Source organism: Sus scrofa, chromosome 10 (genome assembly GCF_054392235.1).
Source record: "Sus scrofa isolate SSC_HxYL_T2T_F1_AM1 chromosome 10, Sscrofa_HxYL_maternal_Yorkshire_Landrace_v2.0, whole genome shotgun sequence".
Lineage (NCBI taxonomy): Eukaryota > Metazoa > Chordata > Mammalia > Artiodactyla > Suidae > Sus > Sus scrofa.
The window spans coordinates 53,587,409-53,606,668 of NC_139392.1; the positions used below are offsets into that span (position 1 = coordinate 53,587,409).

General features: G+C 44.0%; 1 protein-coding gene and 1 long non-coding RNA gene across 30 annotated transcripts in view; one reads left to right on the forward strand and one right to left on the reverse strand.

Moving 5' to 3' along the window:
• The window catches only part of FANCC (FA complementation group C), a 264,288-nt gene that overhangs the window by 229,395 nt on the left and 15,633 nt on the right, over positions 1-19,260 (forward strand). For 28 of the 29 annotated variants that reach the window (XR_014817681.1, XR_014817688.1, XR_014817687.1 and 25 more), the window contains 4 exons: positions 6,269-6,321; positions 8,053-8,152; positions 15,770-15,845; positions 18,299-18,380. Coding sequence is in view for 9 of the 29 variants with exons in the window: in XM_084979743.1 (XP_084835869.1) it covers positions 6,269-6,321; positions 8,053-8,152; positions 15,770-15,845; positions 18,299-18,380 (311 nt within the window). In the remaining 20 variants the exon portion in view is untranslated. Of the gene's footprint in view, positions 1-6,268; positions 6,322-8,052; positions 8,896-10,101; positions 12,179-15,769; positions 15,846-18,298; positions 18,381-19,260 lie in introns of those variants that run through there. The other variant, XR_014817695.1, reaches the window with a different exon arrangement.
• LOC146399425 (uncharacterized) lies at positions 16,707-18,467 on the reverse strand. The gene is made up of 3 exons (XR_014817699.1): positions 18,379-18,467; positions 17,320-17,389; positions 16,707-17,057 (listed from the first exon to the last, which is right to left on the reverse strand). It is a non-coding gene; the product is annotated as an uncharacterized LOC146399425 (long non-coding RNA).

The following is a 19,260-nucleotide window of genomic DNA, read 5'->3' on the forward strand; positions in this document are numbered from 1 at the left end:
GCTGGGTGGCACTGTGCTTGGCTGCCCCGCTGTGTGCCAGGGCCAGGCTATACCCTGGTTCCCATGCCCTCCCATTCCATCCTTTGCTGGCAGGCCCCACATGCCGCCTGCCCCTCCAGCTGGGTCCAGAGATTTGCCCGTGAAAGGGCGAGTGCAGGAGGGCTGGGGTGCGGTTTGGTTTTATTAATTCAGATTTTAAATCAGAAAGAAAACTCCTGCTATTCTCTTCATAGCTCCATTAAAATTCGTTTTTTATCTTGTCAAGTATATGTCAATAAAGATAGGGTGAAAAATTAGTTCTTGTCCTAATAAGAGGTTATGAGTAATAAACATGCAGATACCTCAGTGTTCTCCTTGAGATCCCACATAGGAGATAAGATGCATTCTTGTTTTCCTTCTCCAGATAGCAGTCACTTCAAAAAGAAAAAGATACCTCTTTTACACAAAATTCCAAACGCAGTGCCCCTTTAAGAAAAGATTATACTGAAGAATTAACCCTACATCCTGGATGATGTCAGTTTTCTCTGCCTGATTAACTTTTTACTAGTGTTCGAGGGTTTTCTTTTCCTGCGTTCTCATTAGCAGTCTTTTAAGCATTTCCTTTTTGAGCTCTTTAATGTGACGCATGTAATTTAACAAAAGCTGAAGTAGATAATTTAGCAGTGGTCGAAGAGAAAAGTGTGGAGGTGGTTTATGCTTGTGGCTAAGGTTAAAAAAAAAAACCTCTCAGACAGTAATTGCACTTTCCAGCATCGACCTCATGGGGGCACCAGATCACCCAGTATTGTCTATAAAGAAAGGCCCACATTGCAAGTTCTGTTTTCACTGCTGGGGACGCGGGACCTGGCAACCAGTCAGAGGTGAAGGGAGAGAAACGAAAAAACAAAACAAAACAGGGCAGTAGTTGACCTGGGAGGTCACTGCCACTCAGAGGCTGAGCCAAGAAGCAGCAGGGGGCTAAGGAGCTATCTTCCCAGTCAGCCTGAACAAGCAAGCAGGATGGAGGCCACTGGGCGAGGCTAGAAGAGGAACTTGGGATTTGGGGGATTTTGCTCAGCATCCAGAGCTGGCATCCCTGTGTCTTCATGCTCTCAGAGAGTGCGGGCAAAAGTAAAACCCAAACATACATTTGGTACTTGTTAAGTTTTTTGTTTTTTTTTTTAAAGCCGAGAAATGACAGATTTATCACTAATTAAACAATAATTGCATTATGGAGTACTGAAAAAAGTGTTTGTAGTATAAACAACATCTGGTAAAAATTAAAAAGAAACAGTAATTTTTCCAAGCTCAAATTTGTTGAAAGAAACTTGAATGTTTTGAAACAAAATAAATCCTAAAATGTAAAAGGGATATTTACAGTCTTACGTTTGGTATTTTGAAAGTAGAAAAGAAGAAAATGCGTAATAAAAAAAAAATAGCTATTTATAAAGGTGCCTTGTTTTACATGACAAATGTGAAGATTTTTTTAAGTAGATTTTTTTTTAGCCATTTTTTTAACTCAATAGTTTATTGCAATGAAACTTATGAAGAATCTCCTTTTTCTGTCTTTTTAGGGCCACACACATGGCATATGGAGGTTCCCAGGCTAAAGATCCAATTGGAGCTGTAGCTGCCAGCCTACGCCACAGCCACAGCAATGCCAGATCCGAGCCACATCTGTGACCTACACCACAACTCACGGCAATGCTGGATCCTTAACCCACTGAGCAAGGCCAGGGATCAAACCCGAAACCTCATGGTTCCCGGAAGTTGGATTCGTTTCCGCTGTACCACAACGGAAACTCCAAATCTCCTTTTTTTTTTTTTTTTGTAGAAGAAAGTTATTTTTTGATGAATAGTCACCTTTTAATTTATAATATATATATTAGCACATGGGCTCCTGCCTGTCAAGGGTTTGGAAGAGTCTGCTGCATGGTAGGATGTTACCGCCAGCTGTTAGGTAAAGTGGAGGGAAAACTTCTTATTTAGCCTTTTTTTTTTTTTTTTTTGTTACTGTTATGGAGTAAACTATACAAAACCACATAAAAATAGATTGTGAAAGAGAATCTATCCCAGGCTTCCTGAACTTCAGTTTACCTCTCACCTGAAACTTCTCTATTTTTTAGGAAAAATATGTATGAAGGATGATAAATGAAGAAGGCTTGAGAATTTTTTTTCTGTGTCTTCACTGCCTTTTTGTTTTTTTTATAGGAGGCATCCACTTTTGTCTGTGAATTACCTCAAATCATAGTATAATTTCCCTTTCTCACACACGGAGAGAATCAGAAAATGATAGAGAAAAGCAAAGATTTCTTCCTGGGAATTCTGTTCTTCCCTGTTCTCAGGCCTTTTTCACGTGACAAGTGGCTTGTAATAATCATTGATGAATCAGGATGAAAATAACAGGTTAGACGCCAAAGGCAGAGAGCAAGCATGGATGTTATTTGTACGGCTCACGGCACAGAGTGACAAGCTGGCTTCCCCTCCTCTCCCCACAATGCAGGCCTGGACAGCACGGCCTCTGGGCACTGCATGTTGCTTAGTCTTCCTCTGTTTTTGCTTTTGTTTTTTTCGTCTTTTTGTCTTTTTCTAGGGACGCACCCACGGCATATGGAGGTTCCCAGGCTAGGGGTCGAATCGGAGCTGTAGCTGCTGGTCTATGCCAGAGCCACAGCGACGTGGGATCCGAGACGCGTCTGCGACCTATACCACAGCTCACAGCAACACCAGATCCTTCACCCACTGAGCAAGGCCAGGGATTGAACCCGCAACCTCCTGGTTCCTAGTCAGATTCGTTAACCACTGAGCCACAAGGCATTTTCATGCCAAAGCAGACTTGTCCACTAAGGAGAACACATTTGGAGCGGGTTTCAAGCTAAGGAGACCACCAGCAAACCACCAGTGCACAGGGAGCAAGAGGCAGCCCAGACCCTCCTTTGCCCTATGTAGAGCAGAGGGCTAGGTGAGAAAAAGACAGGAACTCCTCCCCTGTTTTTTTGAGGGGTGGGAACGGTGTGTGCTGGGCAGAGGAGGTCAACAGTGAAGTCCTGGGTAGCTGTGGAGAGGAGAAAAGGGAGGCACACCCCCCAGAACAGTCTGGTCCACGAGAAAAAGGAGACCAGAGTCCGGAGCTCTCCCTGCTCATCTTCCGTCCGTCCTCTGACATTTCATGAAAGAGTTGGAGTAGCGCGAGGCGCGGGGGCGGGGGGGGGGGGGGGGGGGGAGAGAAGGGCACAGCTCCCGCTACTGATGGCCTCCTGGGGACAGGGTTTCCCTGCACTTGAAATAATCGTACGTGGAAATCGTCAGGCCAGATGGAGGAGAAAAGAGCTTGAGAAGGAACAGATTTTGGTAGGATGGAGAAAAACAGCCAAACAGATGGAACTCAAGAAAGGTTTTCTTTTCTGTCCTCATTATAATAGGAAAGATAACTGCCCGAATCGCGAGGCTCCAGAGCTCAGCTCCGGAGCCCTGGGTTGCAGGGCGGCCTGTTGTGTTAGTGTTGCGTCCCCTTTTACAAATAAAACAGGACCCAGAGGGATTAAATGTTTGCCTCTTCCCTCACATGGAGGCTGAAAAGATTTGGGCGGGAGTGGGGGGTGGTGGGAATTTATGGCTTCCAAAGAAGCATAAATTAAGACTTTAATTCTATTTGGAGGATTCCCTTGATAAGAAAAGCAGCTTAAGTTTGCTTTTGTGATTTGCTGTCACTGGGACACATGCCTGGCCTGTGAACACTCCCGGCTTCATGAGGGGACTCCATGACCCTGAAATTATGTGCTTGGGAAGTGTGAAGAGTCTCATTTTTAAAACCATCAGTAAAGGCCGCAGATGAGAAAGAGCTGTTCACAGCTCTGGAGTGGCAAGGGAGTCTGGTTTTTAAATCAAAATCTTTGCCATTGCTGCTTCAGGAGGGTTCCCCTGCCTCCTGGCATCTTCTCTGGTTTAAAAGCTAAAACAGGTTGTGGAAGCAGGCTGAGCACAAGCAAAGGTCTGAAATATTTGGACAGAAAGAAATCTAAGGAGAGAACAGGCAGATTCCACACAGTCTGGAGACATTTAAAACATTTGATTACGCCGTTTTGTTTTTAAAAAAAAGAAAGAAAGAAAGAAACTGCATAAAAGAGCAGTATGTCCAAGCTCTAGTCCTCTTTCAGTAAGCTGAGTTAGAACTTTCTTGCTTTCCCCTTGGCCTTCACGGTCACCTGCTCTACACAGTGGATTGGCCTTCTCTTTGCTGTTTGGAAATCCTTGTATTAGTACTGAGTGCTTTTCAACTAGCATCAAATTTATAGATTGGTTCTAGAGTAGCAACCATTTAGAACCAAAGAAATGGCTCTATTTTACCATGTTCAATTTTAGTCTTATTTTCTTTCTTTCTTTTTTTTTTTTTTTTTTTTTTTTTTGTCTTTTTAGTGCTGCATCTGAGGCATATGGAGGTTCCCAGGCTAAGGGTCGAATCAGAGCTGTAGCTGCCAGACTCCGCCACAGCCACAGCAACGCAGGATCCAAGCTGTGTCTTTGACCTGTACCACAGCTCCCGGCAACACGGGGTCCTCAACCCACTGAGCAAGGCCAGGGATCAAACCCGAGTCCTCATGGATACTAGTCGAGTTCGTTACACTGAGCCATGACGGGAACTTCTGTTAGTCTTATTTTCTATCAATGCATTTGCAGGCTCTGTATGTCTGTCTTTGTCATGTCTATGAGCACGTGACAGTGTTATTGGTCTTAAACACTGATTCAAGATCCATATTGTCTATATATGAAATTGTGGCAAATTTGATGAGTCACATTTCTTCAAGGCATGCTTTTCCCTTGTTTGAGTTTTCCATTATGAATACATAAAAAGTCTATGTTTTCTGGGCATATATCCAGTGACTTTTTAATAACTTATTATTTACATTGAGGCTGAGAAGCAGAGTTAACTGACTTGCCTGTGATCAATGCCAAGAAGTATGCCGTTGAACCATGGTTCTGACAAATTACTTTCTTGAGTATATAATGAATTTATTCCTTTTAGATAAAAATGGACGTCAGTGAAGGATTAGGGATGTGGCTTACTCTACCTAAAACGTGGAGATTTGTAACTCACAAATAGCAAAGCTCTCACTTTAAGTAAAGGGAATTATCCCATCATTTTAACAAGGGGCAATACCTTTGGTTGGCGCTTATCGTGACAGCCTGTAATGGCGGTGTGTGAACACTAGATGGCACACGTTCAATGTTACAACTCAAAACCCCAGCACAGACCTGCAGAGTGGAAGGGTCTGGGGAGATAGGCACCATTCTTTCTCCAGCTTGGTCTAGAAATCTTAAGAGGCAACGCATATCCTTTCTTCTGTCTTTCTTGCTGAGGGGATATGAAAAAATGCTTCCCCAAGCTAGTCATATATAGTCCAATATGAGTCTAAGAAATTCTTTTTAGAGCCTGATTCTAAACATTTGGTTGCTACTGTGAAGTATCTGCTTTAGAACACAAATGGCATTTTCCTCTGGCTTTATCATGCTTTGAGCTTTGAGCTCTGGCCAAAAAGATATGGAATCTGGGTCAGGCCCTCTGAAGCCCCTCCCGGGCCCCTGAACATCAGCTTCTACAGATTTAAACCATCAAAACCTAACACAAAAATATTTGCGGAATAAAGTAAACTGCTTTCATCATTCAAAATGATGTTATCTTTATTCTTTTTCATTAACCTTCTTTTCATTTCTAAATAATTCAAGCTGCGAAATTCATGGTGTACTAAGATGTGATATTATTTAGTCTGGCAGATAGTGGTCACCACTTTTCTCAGTAGTAATTCTGAATTATTATGTTCATTTCCTAATAACCAGGAATGAAAAGATTGTAGGCCCGGATCTGACCTTGAGACACTTTTAATTCATGTGAAGAGATCAGACCCATGGGGCGCCTAGTGTAAAACTAGCCACATAGGCAGGCTCTGTGTCATTACAGCATGCTGGTGGAAGGTACTTTTTTAATTTTCCATGATACTTATTGACTGTATTTTCCTGCATCATATGGACTTATTGTCGACAACGTGGAACATACAGGAGTATAAAGAAGAAATAAAGGTTGCCTGTCATTCCCTTGCCCCAAGAGAATGCTGTTTGCATTTGTATGCAGGGCTTTGGCCATAAACGAGTGTTTCTTTTTTTCTAATCCAAGGGAATATACCCATTTTCTAGACACCAGTAGTTCTGGCCAACTCATTTGCCCAATAAGAGCAAGTCATTATTGATAAAATACTTCTGGTATTTTACTTTCTCACGGTCTTTTCCTTCACAGCCCGAAGCTGCCTGCCACCCTGCCGTATTCAGAGTTGTTGATGAAATGTTCAGGTAAATATTGTTTCTGCTACCAATTCAATGGTTCAGTTTCCAAATATGAATATAAAAACTGCTCTGGTACTCTCTGGCTATACCGTGGGAGAATTTGTCTCTGACTACTTATCCCTCTGAGCTTTTTGGTAAAACCCAAATGTCTGTGTGTGTGTGTGTGTGTGTTATTTGTCTTTTTAGGGCTGCACCAGCAGCACATGGAGGTTCCTAGGCTAGGGGATTGAATTGGAGCTGTAGCCGTCAGTCTACGCCACAGCCACAGCAATGCTGGATCCAGGCCATCTCTGTGTCCTTCACCCCAGCTCATGGCAACACCGGATCCCTAACCCACTGAGCGAGGCCAGGGATCGAACCCATGTCCTCATGGATACTGGTCAGGTTCGTTAACTGCTGAACCACGACAGGAACTTCCTTTCAGTGTATATTTAAATGCCAGTGGCGTTCTCTTGCGGTGCAATAGGTTAAGGACCTGGCGTTGTTACCACCGCAATTTTGGTCACTGCTGTGGTGCAGGTTCGATCCCTGGCCAGGGAACTTCCACATGCTGCAGACGTAGCCAAAAAAGAAAAAGAAAATTTTTTAAGCCAATGGCTAGAAATGAATATAAATATCTTTTTTTAACCTTTTAAAATTCTGATAATAATGGTAGAGAAACAGAATCAAGTTTGATTTTAAATCATTAAATACTCATGTAGGATTTTTCTCAATTCAAAATAAGGGTAGTAGTATTCTACCTTCACCACACGAGGGCTGACCGATCTTTTTAAAGGATTTTAGAGGGAAAGCAAACCATGAATAATAAATAATGCCATGCTTAGCAGAGCTCTTCTGAAAGGCAGAATAACCTATGCATATTATCTTACAACCCACTGATTTTCATTCTGCAGGACTCTTTGGGAAATGCATTGGACTTGCAATACAGAGAGACAAGGACGCCAGGTTGGGTTATGGCTGGCAGTAGTTGGGGGCTGGACCCCTCACAGGGGGCTTGTCTCCTGGGGAGGGTTTCTAGCCTCTTTCCTGGGCGCTGATGCAGCGAGGTATCTACCCTCTCTGTCCCATCCCCCTCGCACTCAGCAAATAGAGGCCCCGGGGCAGACAGCAGACACTGCAGAAAGGAATTTTTACAATAGCAAATAATCCAGCACTTGAGTTGATCTTGAAACATACCAACTTTAAGCGTAAATGAGCACAGAAATAAGTCCGAATGCTGTTTTTAGTTTAAAGCTAACAGAGTTTCCACTGATTTTGTTATTGTCGTTTAAACAAACATAAAAGTTAGTTGTATGAAAATGCGTAGAAGCCAAACCAGAAGCACAGAGGTTCTTCCACCACTTTGCTAGGTGGATTTGACTGAACCATTTTAACCCCTTGGGCACCTCCTTCTCCACTGGCAAAAGCAAAGGTCTGTGAATGCTGCATTTCCAGGCACACGGTGCACAAATATTTGTAAAGAGCATTCCAGGCCCGTGGGGGAGGGATATAAAGTGCTTTATAATTTAAAAGCCAAGAAAGGGAGCTCTGGACATTTTACTTTTCAAGACGGTCTTTAGAGAAGGGAGTGATAGATTTCCCCTGTTTTCATCCAAGGACTGAAGTCTAATGAGTTGACAAACTATGAAGCTTATGGCACAAAGAGAGTATTTCCATTTTTCCTTTTTACGTGTTTAGGTTCACATGTTTGCCAGATTAATCACTGAACGCGTTGTGATCTGGCTTTGCATTGCTCAGGTATGCGCTCCTGGAAACTGATGGAGCCCCAGAAGTACTAGCCGCTCTTCAAGTGTTTACACGATGCTTTGTAGAAGCTCTGGAGAAAGAAAACAAGCAGGTTTGTGATATTGTTATATTGCAGCTATTATTCATTCCCTCAAAGAAAAAGAGGCTGTTAAGAGTATTTGATTAATCACCAGAAAGGAGCACTTTATTTTCACTGATTTTGATAGACTGCTTTGTTCACAAAGAAGGCTTCCAAATGAATGCCCCCGCAAAGGTAAAACCATTTTAGTTGAAAATTAATCACGATGGCTTCTGTCTGTCTCGTGTCCTGGAACTCAGAAGCATCTCTCTACTGTTGTGCAGAGAACTCTGTTATGCCAGCATGGCCCACCCCAAAGGATGAACTTTCTGGGTCCTGTTTGTCCATCAGGACTCTGCCCGTCCTGGGCCAGAGAAAGGTTTTCTGGAGTCTGTGTGGTGTGTGCTAAGAAGGAGATGCCACTGATTACACAGCAGTAGTAGATATTCTTTTCTTTCTTTTTTTTTTTTTTGTCTTTTTGCCATTTCTTGGGCCGCTCTCGTGGCATATGGAGGTTCCCAGGCCAGGGGTCCAGTCGGAGCTGTAGCCACCAGCCTACACCAGAGCCACAGCAACACGGGATCTGAGCCGCATCTGCGACCTACACCACAGCTCACGGCAACGCTGGATGGTTAACCCACTGAGCAAAGGCAGGGATCAAACTCGCAACCTCATGGTTCCTAGTCGGATTCGTTAACCACTGCGCCACGAGGGGAACTCCAATAGATGTTCTTAATATGGGTTTCCGTTTACATCAGAGACCTAAATGTGAACTAGTTTCCAGGAGGGATGGGAGAGAGTGAGAGTGATGAGAAAAGATTTGAATAATCCTAGAGGAGGAGCTAGGAATGGCCATGACCAAGAGGTATGTGCTGGACCCAATCAGTGAGCAAGAAGCCGAGCTAAGACCTGCAGGAAAACTTGCATGGGGTGAGTGGGGGGGGGGGGGGGTCTCCCTGCCAGCAGAGGCAGCTGACCAGTTAGAGGGACCTGTGAAAGGGGAACCTTTTCTACTGGAGAGCTTCTTTCGCCTTTGGGCATTTTAACAGGCCTGTGCTTCTGATGGCCACAGACTAAATGTCACTGTGGGGCTTTGTCTGCTCAAGTGCCCCAGTCCGCTGCAGTTTCCTGTGAGGAAAGCCATGGGCCCATGGGATGCTCTCTGTGGTGTGACTTAGGAGAACCGTGCTATGATGACTGGCCCTCCTGAAATCCCATACACCCCTACACCAAGAACCCTCTCGGGTTTTAGCAGATGTTTCTGTTTTTTAAGGCAATGATAAATATTTATGAAGTCTTTTTCCCATCTTCTCTTTCCCTAGGGAAGGGAGCTAAACTCTAGCAAACAGCATTATCAATGGTACCCAGCCTGGAATTCGGGAGGAGAGCTCAGCTGAAAGGCACTGCCTGGCCCTCACATTTATTTTGAGGCATGACTATAAATATCTTTTATCCTCCCTGAACATTCTTTGTATTCCCAGTTAGGAGCTGGCCTCTAGAAAACCTGTCCCTTTGACTCCTGGAACACTTAGGTTAGGGTAGAGGACACCAGTGCAAGGCGTATTGCTTTGTCCTGTTCGCTCCAGTCTGTTGTTCTCATCAGCTTTGCTCCTGGGGCACAGTGTTGGCCTTGGCACTTTAGATCTGGGCTGGCTGAACTGGACATATAACCACTTTTAGTGTGGAATAGTACCTGCCCGAGCTACATGGGTCTGGTGCTGTGAGGGGCACAAACTGGGTCCCGGTGGAAGGCAGGATGGAGGGGGCAAAAGAAACAGGAAGTCACTGCCCTGTTGTGAGTCAGGGATACGAGAGCAGTAACCTCTTCACTTTGCAAAGGCCTTGCTGCACGTGTATGATGTTGTTTCTCTTCCTGGGGCCGTTCCTGATTGCCTGCCTTTCCAGCCCCTTTTTAAATTTTGATTTATTTATTTATTTATTTATTATTTGCTTTTTAGGGCTGCATGCACAGCATATGGAAGTTCCCAGGCTAGGGGCCCAAATGGAGCTGCAGCTGCCAGCTTACACCACAGCTATAGCAATGCGAAATCTGATCTGAATCCCCTACCCACTGAGCAAGGCCAGGGATCGAACCCACATCCTCATGGAGCCTAGTCAGATTCGTTTCCACTGCGCCACCACGAGAACTCCTTGAGTGCCCCTTTTTTAAATGATTCCTGATGCATGCCATCTTCTGTCCTATTTGTTCCCTACATGACCCTCGTTTCTCTGTGTGTTTTATTCATTCATCCACATATTCGTTCTTAATAAATGAGTATCATCAGGGTTCCCTGGTGGCTCAGCAGGTTAAGGATCCAGCCTTGTCACTGCAGTGGCGTGGGTTCAATCCCTGGCCCAGGAAATTTTGCAAGCCTCGGTCATGGCCAAAAGAGTCAAGGTAAAATAAAGAAATGAGTATCTGCCAACCTGACATCCACCAAGACCTAGCCCAGCTGTAGTGACTTTGAGGTGCCATGTGCTCCTCTCTATACTGTCACCCTGACTTCTCCCCAGGTAACTGCTGTCTTGACTTGATGTTTATCATTCCTTTTCTTTTTCTGAATCACACATATATATGATTACTAAACCATGTTCTCTTTACTTGTCATTGCTTTTGCTCTTTCTAAAACCCAGCCACAGATAGGAGTGACACCGTATGCAGTCCTTTGAGCCTTGTCCTTGCCTGCGTGGTCTTAGGATTGCTCCAGGCTGTGCGTGGCCTTGGGGGGAGTGCTGTGTCCTGCTGGGCGGGGCAAGTACCACAGTGCAGCCATCTTCCTGGTGCTGGGCATTTGCATTGTTTCCAGATTTTGTTTTCTTTGATGCACAGCATCACTTTGAACATGCTGGGGAATATCCTTAAGAGTGGAAGTACTGGTTCTGAGGTGGGCAGAAGTTCAGCCTAGGCTCATACTGCCAAGTTGTTTTCACCCGTGGTTGTGCCAATTAACATTCCCCCCAGCAGTTGAGGAGAAATCCCATTAATCCACATTCTTTCCCATTGTCAGAAATGTTTATCTTCAGGGCTCCTCGTTCTCTTTTTATCCTTTCCTCTCACCCTTGTTTTATTTGGAGAGCACTGTGCAGTCCCATGAATGTGCCCAGTCAGACTAGTGGGCAAAAATTTAAGGTTGTCATGACAAGCTGCTTTTTCTGAGCTTGCATAATGGCTCCAATACAAACAGCAAATCAGTTCAGGTTCTGGTCCCAGAAGTGACAAGGTTTAATAATGTACTAGACTAAATCTCCCACAGATAAAATTATAAACTCTGAGGGAAATATTTTTTTACCACTATTTGAAGGTACTAGAGAACAACCCAAAAAGCAGATAAAAAGTAGGGGGGATTCAACCTTTGAAAAAGGAAACCGCATTGGGTATTCTTCTGACTTTTCCCTGAGGGCTCTTATGTGAGGGTGGGAGGGGGGTTGAGCGGGGTCAGGGGGTGGTCAGAACTCTAGACACAATCTGACCTGAGGTGTCAAAAGGCAGAGCTGCGTGTGGGCTGTCAGAGGAACAAAAATAGATGGGACAAAAGAAATGAATATCCAAAGATAAACCCACATATACCTACAGTAATCACAAAACTAAGTGAAAAACTAGTAAGCCAATTTAAAATAACTAGTGAAAAAGCAAATATTTCAGACTAGGTGAAGAACCAAGAGCCCCATTCTAATATAAAGACACAGATAGACTATAAAGTAAAAGGAAGGAAAGAGATATATTATGTAACTAATGAGCACAAGAAAGCAGGTTTGGCTGTACTGGCAGCAGATGGACTAGGTCTCAAGATAAGGAGTATGACCAGACAAACATAGGGACATTTTTTTAATGATGAAATAGTTTATCAAAAGAAATACCAATAACGAATGGATATATGCCTGATCACAGAGTTCTGAAATACACAAAGCAAAAATTGACAGAAGTAAAAAGAGAAATAGACAAATCCACAGCTGCACGTAAAATACTCGGGAATAAATTTAACAAAAGATATATAAGACCTCTACATGGAAAACTACAAAACACTGCCAAGAGAAACTAAAGAAAACTTACACATAAAAGGAGAAAAACCAGGAGTTCCCGTCATGGCACAGCGGAAACAAATCTGACTAGGAACTGTGAAGTTTCAGATTCGATCCCTTGGCCTCTCTCAGTGGGTTGAGGATCTGGCGTTGCTGTGGCTGTGGTGTAGCTTGCAGGTGAGGCTCGGATCGGGTGTTGCTGTGGCTGTGGTGTAGGCCAGCAGCTGTAGCTCTGATTCAACCCCTAGCCTGGGAACCTCCATATGCTGACGGTGCGGCCCTAAAGACAAAAGACAAAAAGAAAAATAAAAAGAAAAACAGACAGACAGACAAACCATATTCATGAATTGTTAAGATACCTGGTTCATTGTGAGCCTAGTTAAAATTCCAGCAGGGTTTTCAAAACAGAAATTGACAAGCTGATTGTAAAACTGATATGGAAATGCAAAGGACCAACAGTAGCCAAAACAATTCGGCGAGAAAAAAAAAAAGAGGCTTCACACTATTTGATTTCAAAACTTTAAGCTCAAAACCAAGACAGTGAACTATTGGCAAAAAGATAGACATAGAAGAGTGTCCAGAAATGGATCTGTACATATATAGTCAACTGATTTTTGACAGAGATGCCAAGGCAGTTCAATGGGCAAAGACAAGTTTTGAACAACTGGTACTAAAACAACTTGATATCCAGATGGGGAAAAAAATGAACCGCTACCTCACAAACACAAAAGTTAACTTGAGATGGATCATAGACTTCAAAATAAATGCTAAAACTACAAAGCTCATAGAAGATAACGAAGAAAATATCTTTTTTGATGTTAAGATAATCTAAGGTTTATTTATTTATTTCGGTTTTTAGGGCCATACCCATGGCATATGGAGGTTCCCAGGCTATGGGTCGAATCAGAGAAATAGCTGCTGGCTTACACCACAGCTCACACCAACGCTGGATCCTTAACCCACTGAGCAAGGCCAGCGTCTTTATGGATGCTAGTCAAGATTCATTAACCACTGAGCCATGATAGGAACTCCTGATAATCTAAGATTTCTTAGAAGGAATGCAGAAAAGCACTGGCAGTATGAGAAAAACGGATAAATTAGATTTTATCAGAATTTAAAACTTCTGGGTTTTAATAGACATCCTTAAGAAAATGAAAAAGCTATCCACCAGCAGGTACAGAAGATTCTCAATACATATATCTGACAGAGGACTTGTGTCCAAAGTATATCCAGATCTCTTACAACTCAAGAACACAAGAAACAACTCACTTGTTTTAAAATGAACAAAAGATTTGAGTACACACATCGAAAAATATGTATAAGTTGGCAATAAACACATGAATTGTTCAGCCTCATGTGCCGTCAGAGAAAATGAACAGCAAAGCCATGATGAGGTAACATTTTACACCCACAAGTACGGCCAAAATTAATAAGATTGACAATACCAGACGCTGGCAAGTATGTGGAACAACTGGAATTCTTATAAATTGCTGATGGGAGCGTGAAGTGGTACAACCACCTTGAAAAATTACATGGCAGTTTCCGCTGAGCAAGCATCTACTCTATGACCTCGTAATTACATTCCTATGGTATTGACAAAGAAATGAAAGCACATATCCACTAAAAGATACAAATGTGAATGTTTGTTTTGTTTTTATTCGGTGGCAGCACCTGTGGCGTATGGAAGCTCCAGGGCTAGAGGTTGAATTGCCGCTGCAGCTACCAGCTTACGCCACAGCCACGGCAATGCCCGATCTGAGCCACATCTGTGACCTGTGCCACAGCTTAGGGCAATGCTGGATCCTTAACCTGCTGAACGAGGCCAGAAATCAACTGTCTTCACGGAGACAATGTTGGGTTCCCAACCCGCTGAGCCACAGCAGGAACTCCAATTGTGACCATTAATTGCAACTTTATTCATAATAGCCTGAAACTGGAAACAACCTAAATGCCATAATGGGAGAATAAATAAACAGATTTTGGTATATTCATACAAGGACTACTTCTAAGCAGTTTAGTTTTCTTTTGTTTTTGTCTTTTTAGGGCTTCAATCATGGCATATGGAGGGTCTCAGACTAGGGGTCCAATCGGAGCTGCAGCCAGTGGCCTACGCCACAGCCACAGCCATGCCAGATCCGAGCCGCGTCTGCAACCTGCACCACAGCTCACGGCAATGCCAGATCCTTGACCCACTGAGCAAGGCCAGGGATCGAACTTGCATCCTCATGGGTGCTAGTCGGGTTCTGCTGAGGCACAACAAGAACTCCCTAAGCAGTTTTTTAAAAATGAACTACTTATACACAGTAGCATGGAGGGATCTCAAAAGAACATGCTGAGCCAAAGAAGCCGAACACAAAAACTACATACTCGTATGATTCTACTTATATGAAAAGCAAAAACCTACAAAACTGATCCCTCTCATTGAAATAAAAATGTTGGTTGCCATGAGGAACTTGCACTTGCTGCCAGTGGGCCCCCCCCCCCAAAAAAAAAAAACATTGCCAGGGTTGGGTGGCAGGATTGACTCCAACAGCCACAGGGAACTTTCTGGGGGTGATAGAAACGTTCTGTGTCTTTTTCTTTTTTTTTTTGTCTTTTGTCTTTTTAGGGCCGCACCTACAGCATATGGAGGTTCCCAGGCTAGGTGTCCATTCGGAGCTGTAGCCGCCAGCCTACACCACAGCTCACAACAATACTGGATCCTTAACCCACTGAGCGAGGCCGGGGATCGAACCTGCAACTTCATGGTTCCTAGTCGGATTCCTTTCCGCTGCGCCACGATAGGAACTCCAGAAATGTTCTGTGTCTTGATTGGAGTGATGGTCACATTGGATTTACACACTTATCAAAAGTCATCAAATTGTACACAGAAAGCCCTTGTACTTCACTGTGTATAGATTTTTTTTTTTTTCCCTCAACTTTTTACAAAAGTACTTCAAAGCTTCTGTGCCTTCTAAGGCCATAGCACTTTGGCCCTCAAAGTTGTTTGGTGCTTTATTGATTGTTAAAAACCATCTCACAGTTGCCTTGGAAACTCTCACTTAAAGATTTGTGTGGATAATTGGGATTGTCACGTGAGTTGAAGAACTGATATAAAGGCATGAGGAGCATAACTTTATTTTTCTTATGTCCCAAAACGTGACTTTAAAAAGGTTTATTTTTCTTGGCGTTCCCATCCTGGCTCAGCAGAAACGAATCTGACTAGTATCCATGAAGACCCAGGTTTGATCCCTGGCCTCACTCAGTGGGCTAAAGATCCGGCATGGCGGTGAGCTGTGGTGTGGGTCGAAGAGGCAGCTCGGATCCTGTGTGGCTGTGGCTGTGGTGTAGGCCAGCAGCTGCAGCTCTGATTTCACCCCTCGCCTGGGAACCTCCATATGCTGCAGTTGTGGCCCTAAAAAGACAAAAAAAAAAAAAAAAAAAAAAAAAAAAAAAGGTTTATTTTTCTGGAATAGATGTACAAGCTTACTGGAAGCATCTTTTTTTTTTTTTTTTTAATAAACATTAAAGAAAACATTCTGACCACATAAAGTACTAGTAGACCTTTTGGAGGCAGAGGATGCAAAATTTTGTGTTTTTTTAACACCATTCCAATCCTAATGTGGTTTTGAATTTTGGATTCTCTTGTAGCTGAGGTTTGCATTCAAGACCTACTTTCCATATGCATCACCATCTCTTGTCGTGACGCTACTCCAACACCCAAAAGGTAGGTGAAGGTTGCTTCTGCTCGTGTTGAAATAACTTCTGGGAAAACACACTGTTAAATCCTAACCCTCCCCTCCCCGCTCCTTATCTATAAAACCAGGGAGATGGAATTGGTCACATCTGACATCCCTGGAAGCTCTCGGGGTCTCACGTTCTGTGGATTTCGATAGGAGAATTTGCTTGACTTTCCAGTTATGATCATTTACCAAAAGAAAGAAAAAATTTGGCCTCTCGCTGGGTTTTGATAGTGTGTTGGGGATAACACAAGGGCTCTGCTGGTGCCAGTCAGATCTACCTGGATGCCAGGAACAGGCTAAGACTTGGCTGGTTTGGACCGAAATAGCACATTTATGTGTATTTCATTCTTTGTACTCTGTGCCCCGGTTGCAAAAGAAAAGTTAAAACGATGAATGAAGCCAAGGACATTTAGGGAAGATTTCTCCCAACCACGCCAAGGGAAGGCCTTTGAAAGAAGACGGTAAGGGAAGTAGACTGCAGCCTTCTCTGATTTCGCTTGCCAGCCTTCCAGAGGCCGTGTCCAGGCGGGGAAGCGATGAGTCTGTCCTAATTCAGCTGGTGTTGATCTGATAACAGGCTCATGAGCTCGTGTTTAGGAGCCGTCTCAGCAGTGGAGAACTCAGGTAGCTTTCCCCTCTAAAGCCTGAAGTCTGAACGGGCAGGAGCTGTGACATAAGCATGGCCTCTGGGCTGTTGGAGAAGGTGCTTTAGCTGACCGAGTGGAGGAAGGGGTAAAAGAACCCACAATGATGCCATTTTTTGCCTGCTTTTCCCTGAGACTTGAGTAAGGAAAGTAGATGATACAAAGATCCAGAGCCTTTTACAAAATCAAGATTTCTCTTCCTTTTTTTTTTTTTTTTTTTGCCTTTCTTTAGGGCCACATCCATGGCATATGGAGGTCCCCAGGCTAGGGTTCGAATCAGAGCTGTAGCTGCCAGCCTATGCCACAGCCACACCAGATCCGAGCTGCGTCTGTGACCTACACCACAGCTCACAGCAATGCTGGTTCCTTAACCCTCTGAGCGAGGCCAGGGATCGAACCCGCAACCTCATGGTTCCTGGTCGGATTCGTTTCCACTACGCCACGATGGGAACTCCTCCTCTTCCTTTTTCTAAAAGATGAAGGTTCTCACCCAGAGTGACCCACTCGTCGCTGTCCTCTCAGATGCCGGACTAGGTGGAGGTGGTGACGGGCCTGTGGGATCCACGATGGGAAAAACTTTAGTGACAAGACAGAAGAGTCAGCCTGCACTTTCCAGGGGCACACCCCCACAGCCCAAGTCAGCCAGCAAAGCCTAAGATCAGTCTGTGTGAGCAGCTGCATGAGCTCTAGAAAAAGTATTGGGTGTTATTTTAAAATTTGGAAATGTATAAACAAAATACCTATGCTAGTTCCCAGAACAGTTTTCTGCCTGTTACTTTTGGAGGAAAAAAAAAAAAAATAAGGGTATACTCACAAACTGAAGTGTTGTTTAAACAGTAGAATCTTCTATTCAGCAGAAATTGATTTTGTGCCCACAAAAAGTCCTGTGAAGCACAAGAGATGGCTCACTGAGGAGCCCTGACGGTCCAGGAGCCGCTAGTAAAGCAGACATAACATAAGCATCTAAGCAACTTAGAAAAAGAAGAGAAGGAAACTGCCTCCAAAAGCTGCAGATCAAGAGTTACAGGAGTTCAGAAGACAGAGAGAGATAATATATGATTTTTTAATCTGTACCAGTTGTGGGGCAATAGTGGTTACTCTATCACTTATGTTATCTTTCTCATGTGTTGAATTACAGAATCTATCACTACATAGAAGTGTGGTAACCTTTTTCACATGTTGTTTAGAACTACAGTTACAGACATGCTCAGAAGTGTTTAAAACCATGGGAAAATTGTGGAACTCGAAAAACTAACTCAAGAGAAGACATTCGTCTGTATGACACCCCTGTTTTGGTTTTCTTTCCTGGCCATTTTTTTTAACTATAAACCTAAAGTCATATCTAAATTCACCACCCGCATAGGAGAGCAGTTGGACAGCCCCTTCCTAATTCCTTATGGACTGGTTTCTTACAGTCTCCACGTATTGGGGACTCATCAATTATTAGTGATAGGGCAGGGGGCAGGTGAGTAGAAAAGAAAAACCCTGGGGCATTTGCAACACAGCATTTCCAAACCCCACGGTGGGCTGCCTGTGCAGCCTTCATCCACTCCCGTGGGCCCAAGGTAAAGCCCTGAAAGTCGAGGTCTGTCACACTGACAGGTGTTCCTCCCCAGACGTGAGAAAAGGCCAGCATCAGGGAACGGCATGAGCGTGGTGGTCGGGATTCCAAGGACTGGGAAAATTAAGGCCTTTCCCCCCTGCAAAAGGCCTCTTCTGGTCTCAACAGCAGATGGTGCCTAGTAGGTCTGGCTTTTCTTCAGCTCCCCTCTAATCGCCCTCTCCACCCACAGACATCCCACGGGGACTGTGGTCCCAGCCACTGAGATGTATTTCTGAAATGCTCCAAGAAATAGTGGAAGGCCAGACTCACGGGTAAGCAGACACGGATGACTCCTAGGTCTGTTTCGCATGTGGTTTCTCTGGATCCTTATCGTCCCTTTGAGCAGGCCTGACGGCGGGGGTGGGGGGACGACACTACAAGTGTATCTCGGAGATACCGCAGGTTTGGTTCCAGGCCACAGCAATACAGTGAGTCACGTGACTCTTTTGGTTTCCCAGTGCATGTGAGAGTGATGTTTACACTATCCTGTAGTCTATTTAGTGTGCAGTAGCATTATGTTTCAAAAGATGTACATACCTTAATTTAAAACTATTTGATACAGGAATTCCTGTTGTGGCTCAGCAGAAAGGACTCTGACTAGTATCCATGAGGATGCAGGTCCGATCCCTGTCCTCTCTCAGTGGGTTAAGGATCTGGTGATACCATGAGTTGCAGTGTAGGTCTCAGACGAGGCTCGGATCCAGTGTTGCAGCTCCAATTGAACCCCTAGCCTGGGAACTTCCATATGCTGCAGGTACAGCCCATGGCTCTAAAAAAAAAAGGCAAAAAAAAAAAAAAAAAAAAAAAAAAAACCCTGCTTGATGCTAAAATATGCTAACCATCATGTAGACTGCAGTGAGTTATAGTCTTTTTGCTGGTGGAAGTTCTGCCTCAATGGTGATGGCTGCTGACTGATCAGAGTGGTGGTGCCGGAGGTGGGGGTGGCTGTGTAATTTCTTAAAACTAGATAACATGAAGTTTGCCACATCCCTTGACTCTTCCTTTCTCAAATGATGTCTCTGTAGCATGCACCGCTGTTTGGTAGCATTTCACCCACAGCAGAACTACTTTCAAAACTGGAATGATTCCTTTCAAACCCTGCCACCGCTTTATCAATTAAGTTTATGTACTTTTCTAAATCCTGTTTTGGCA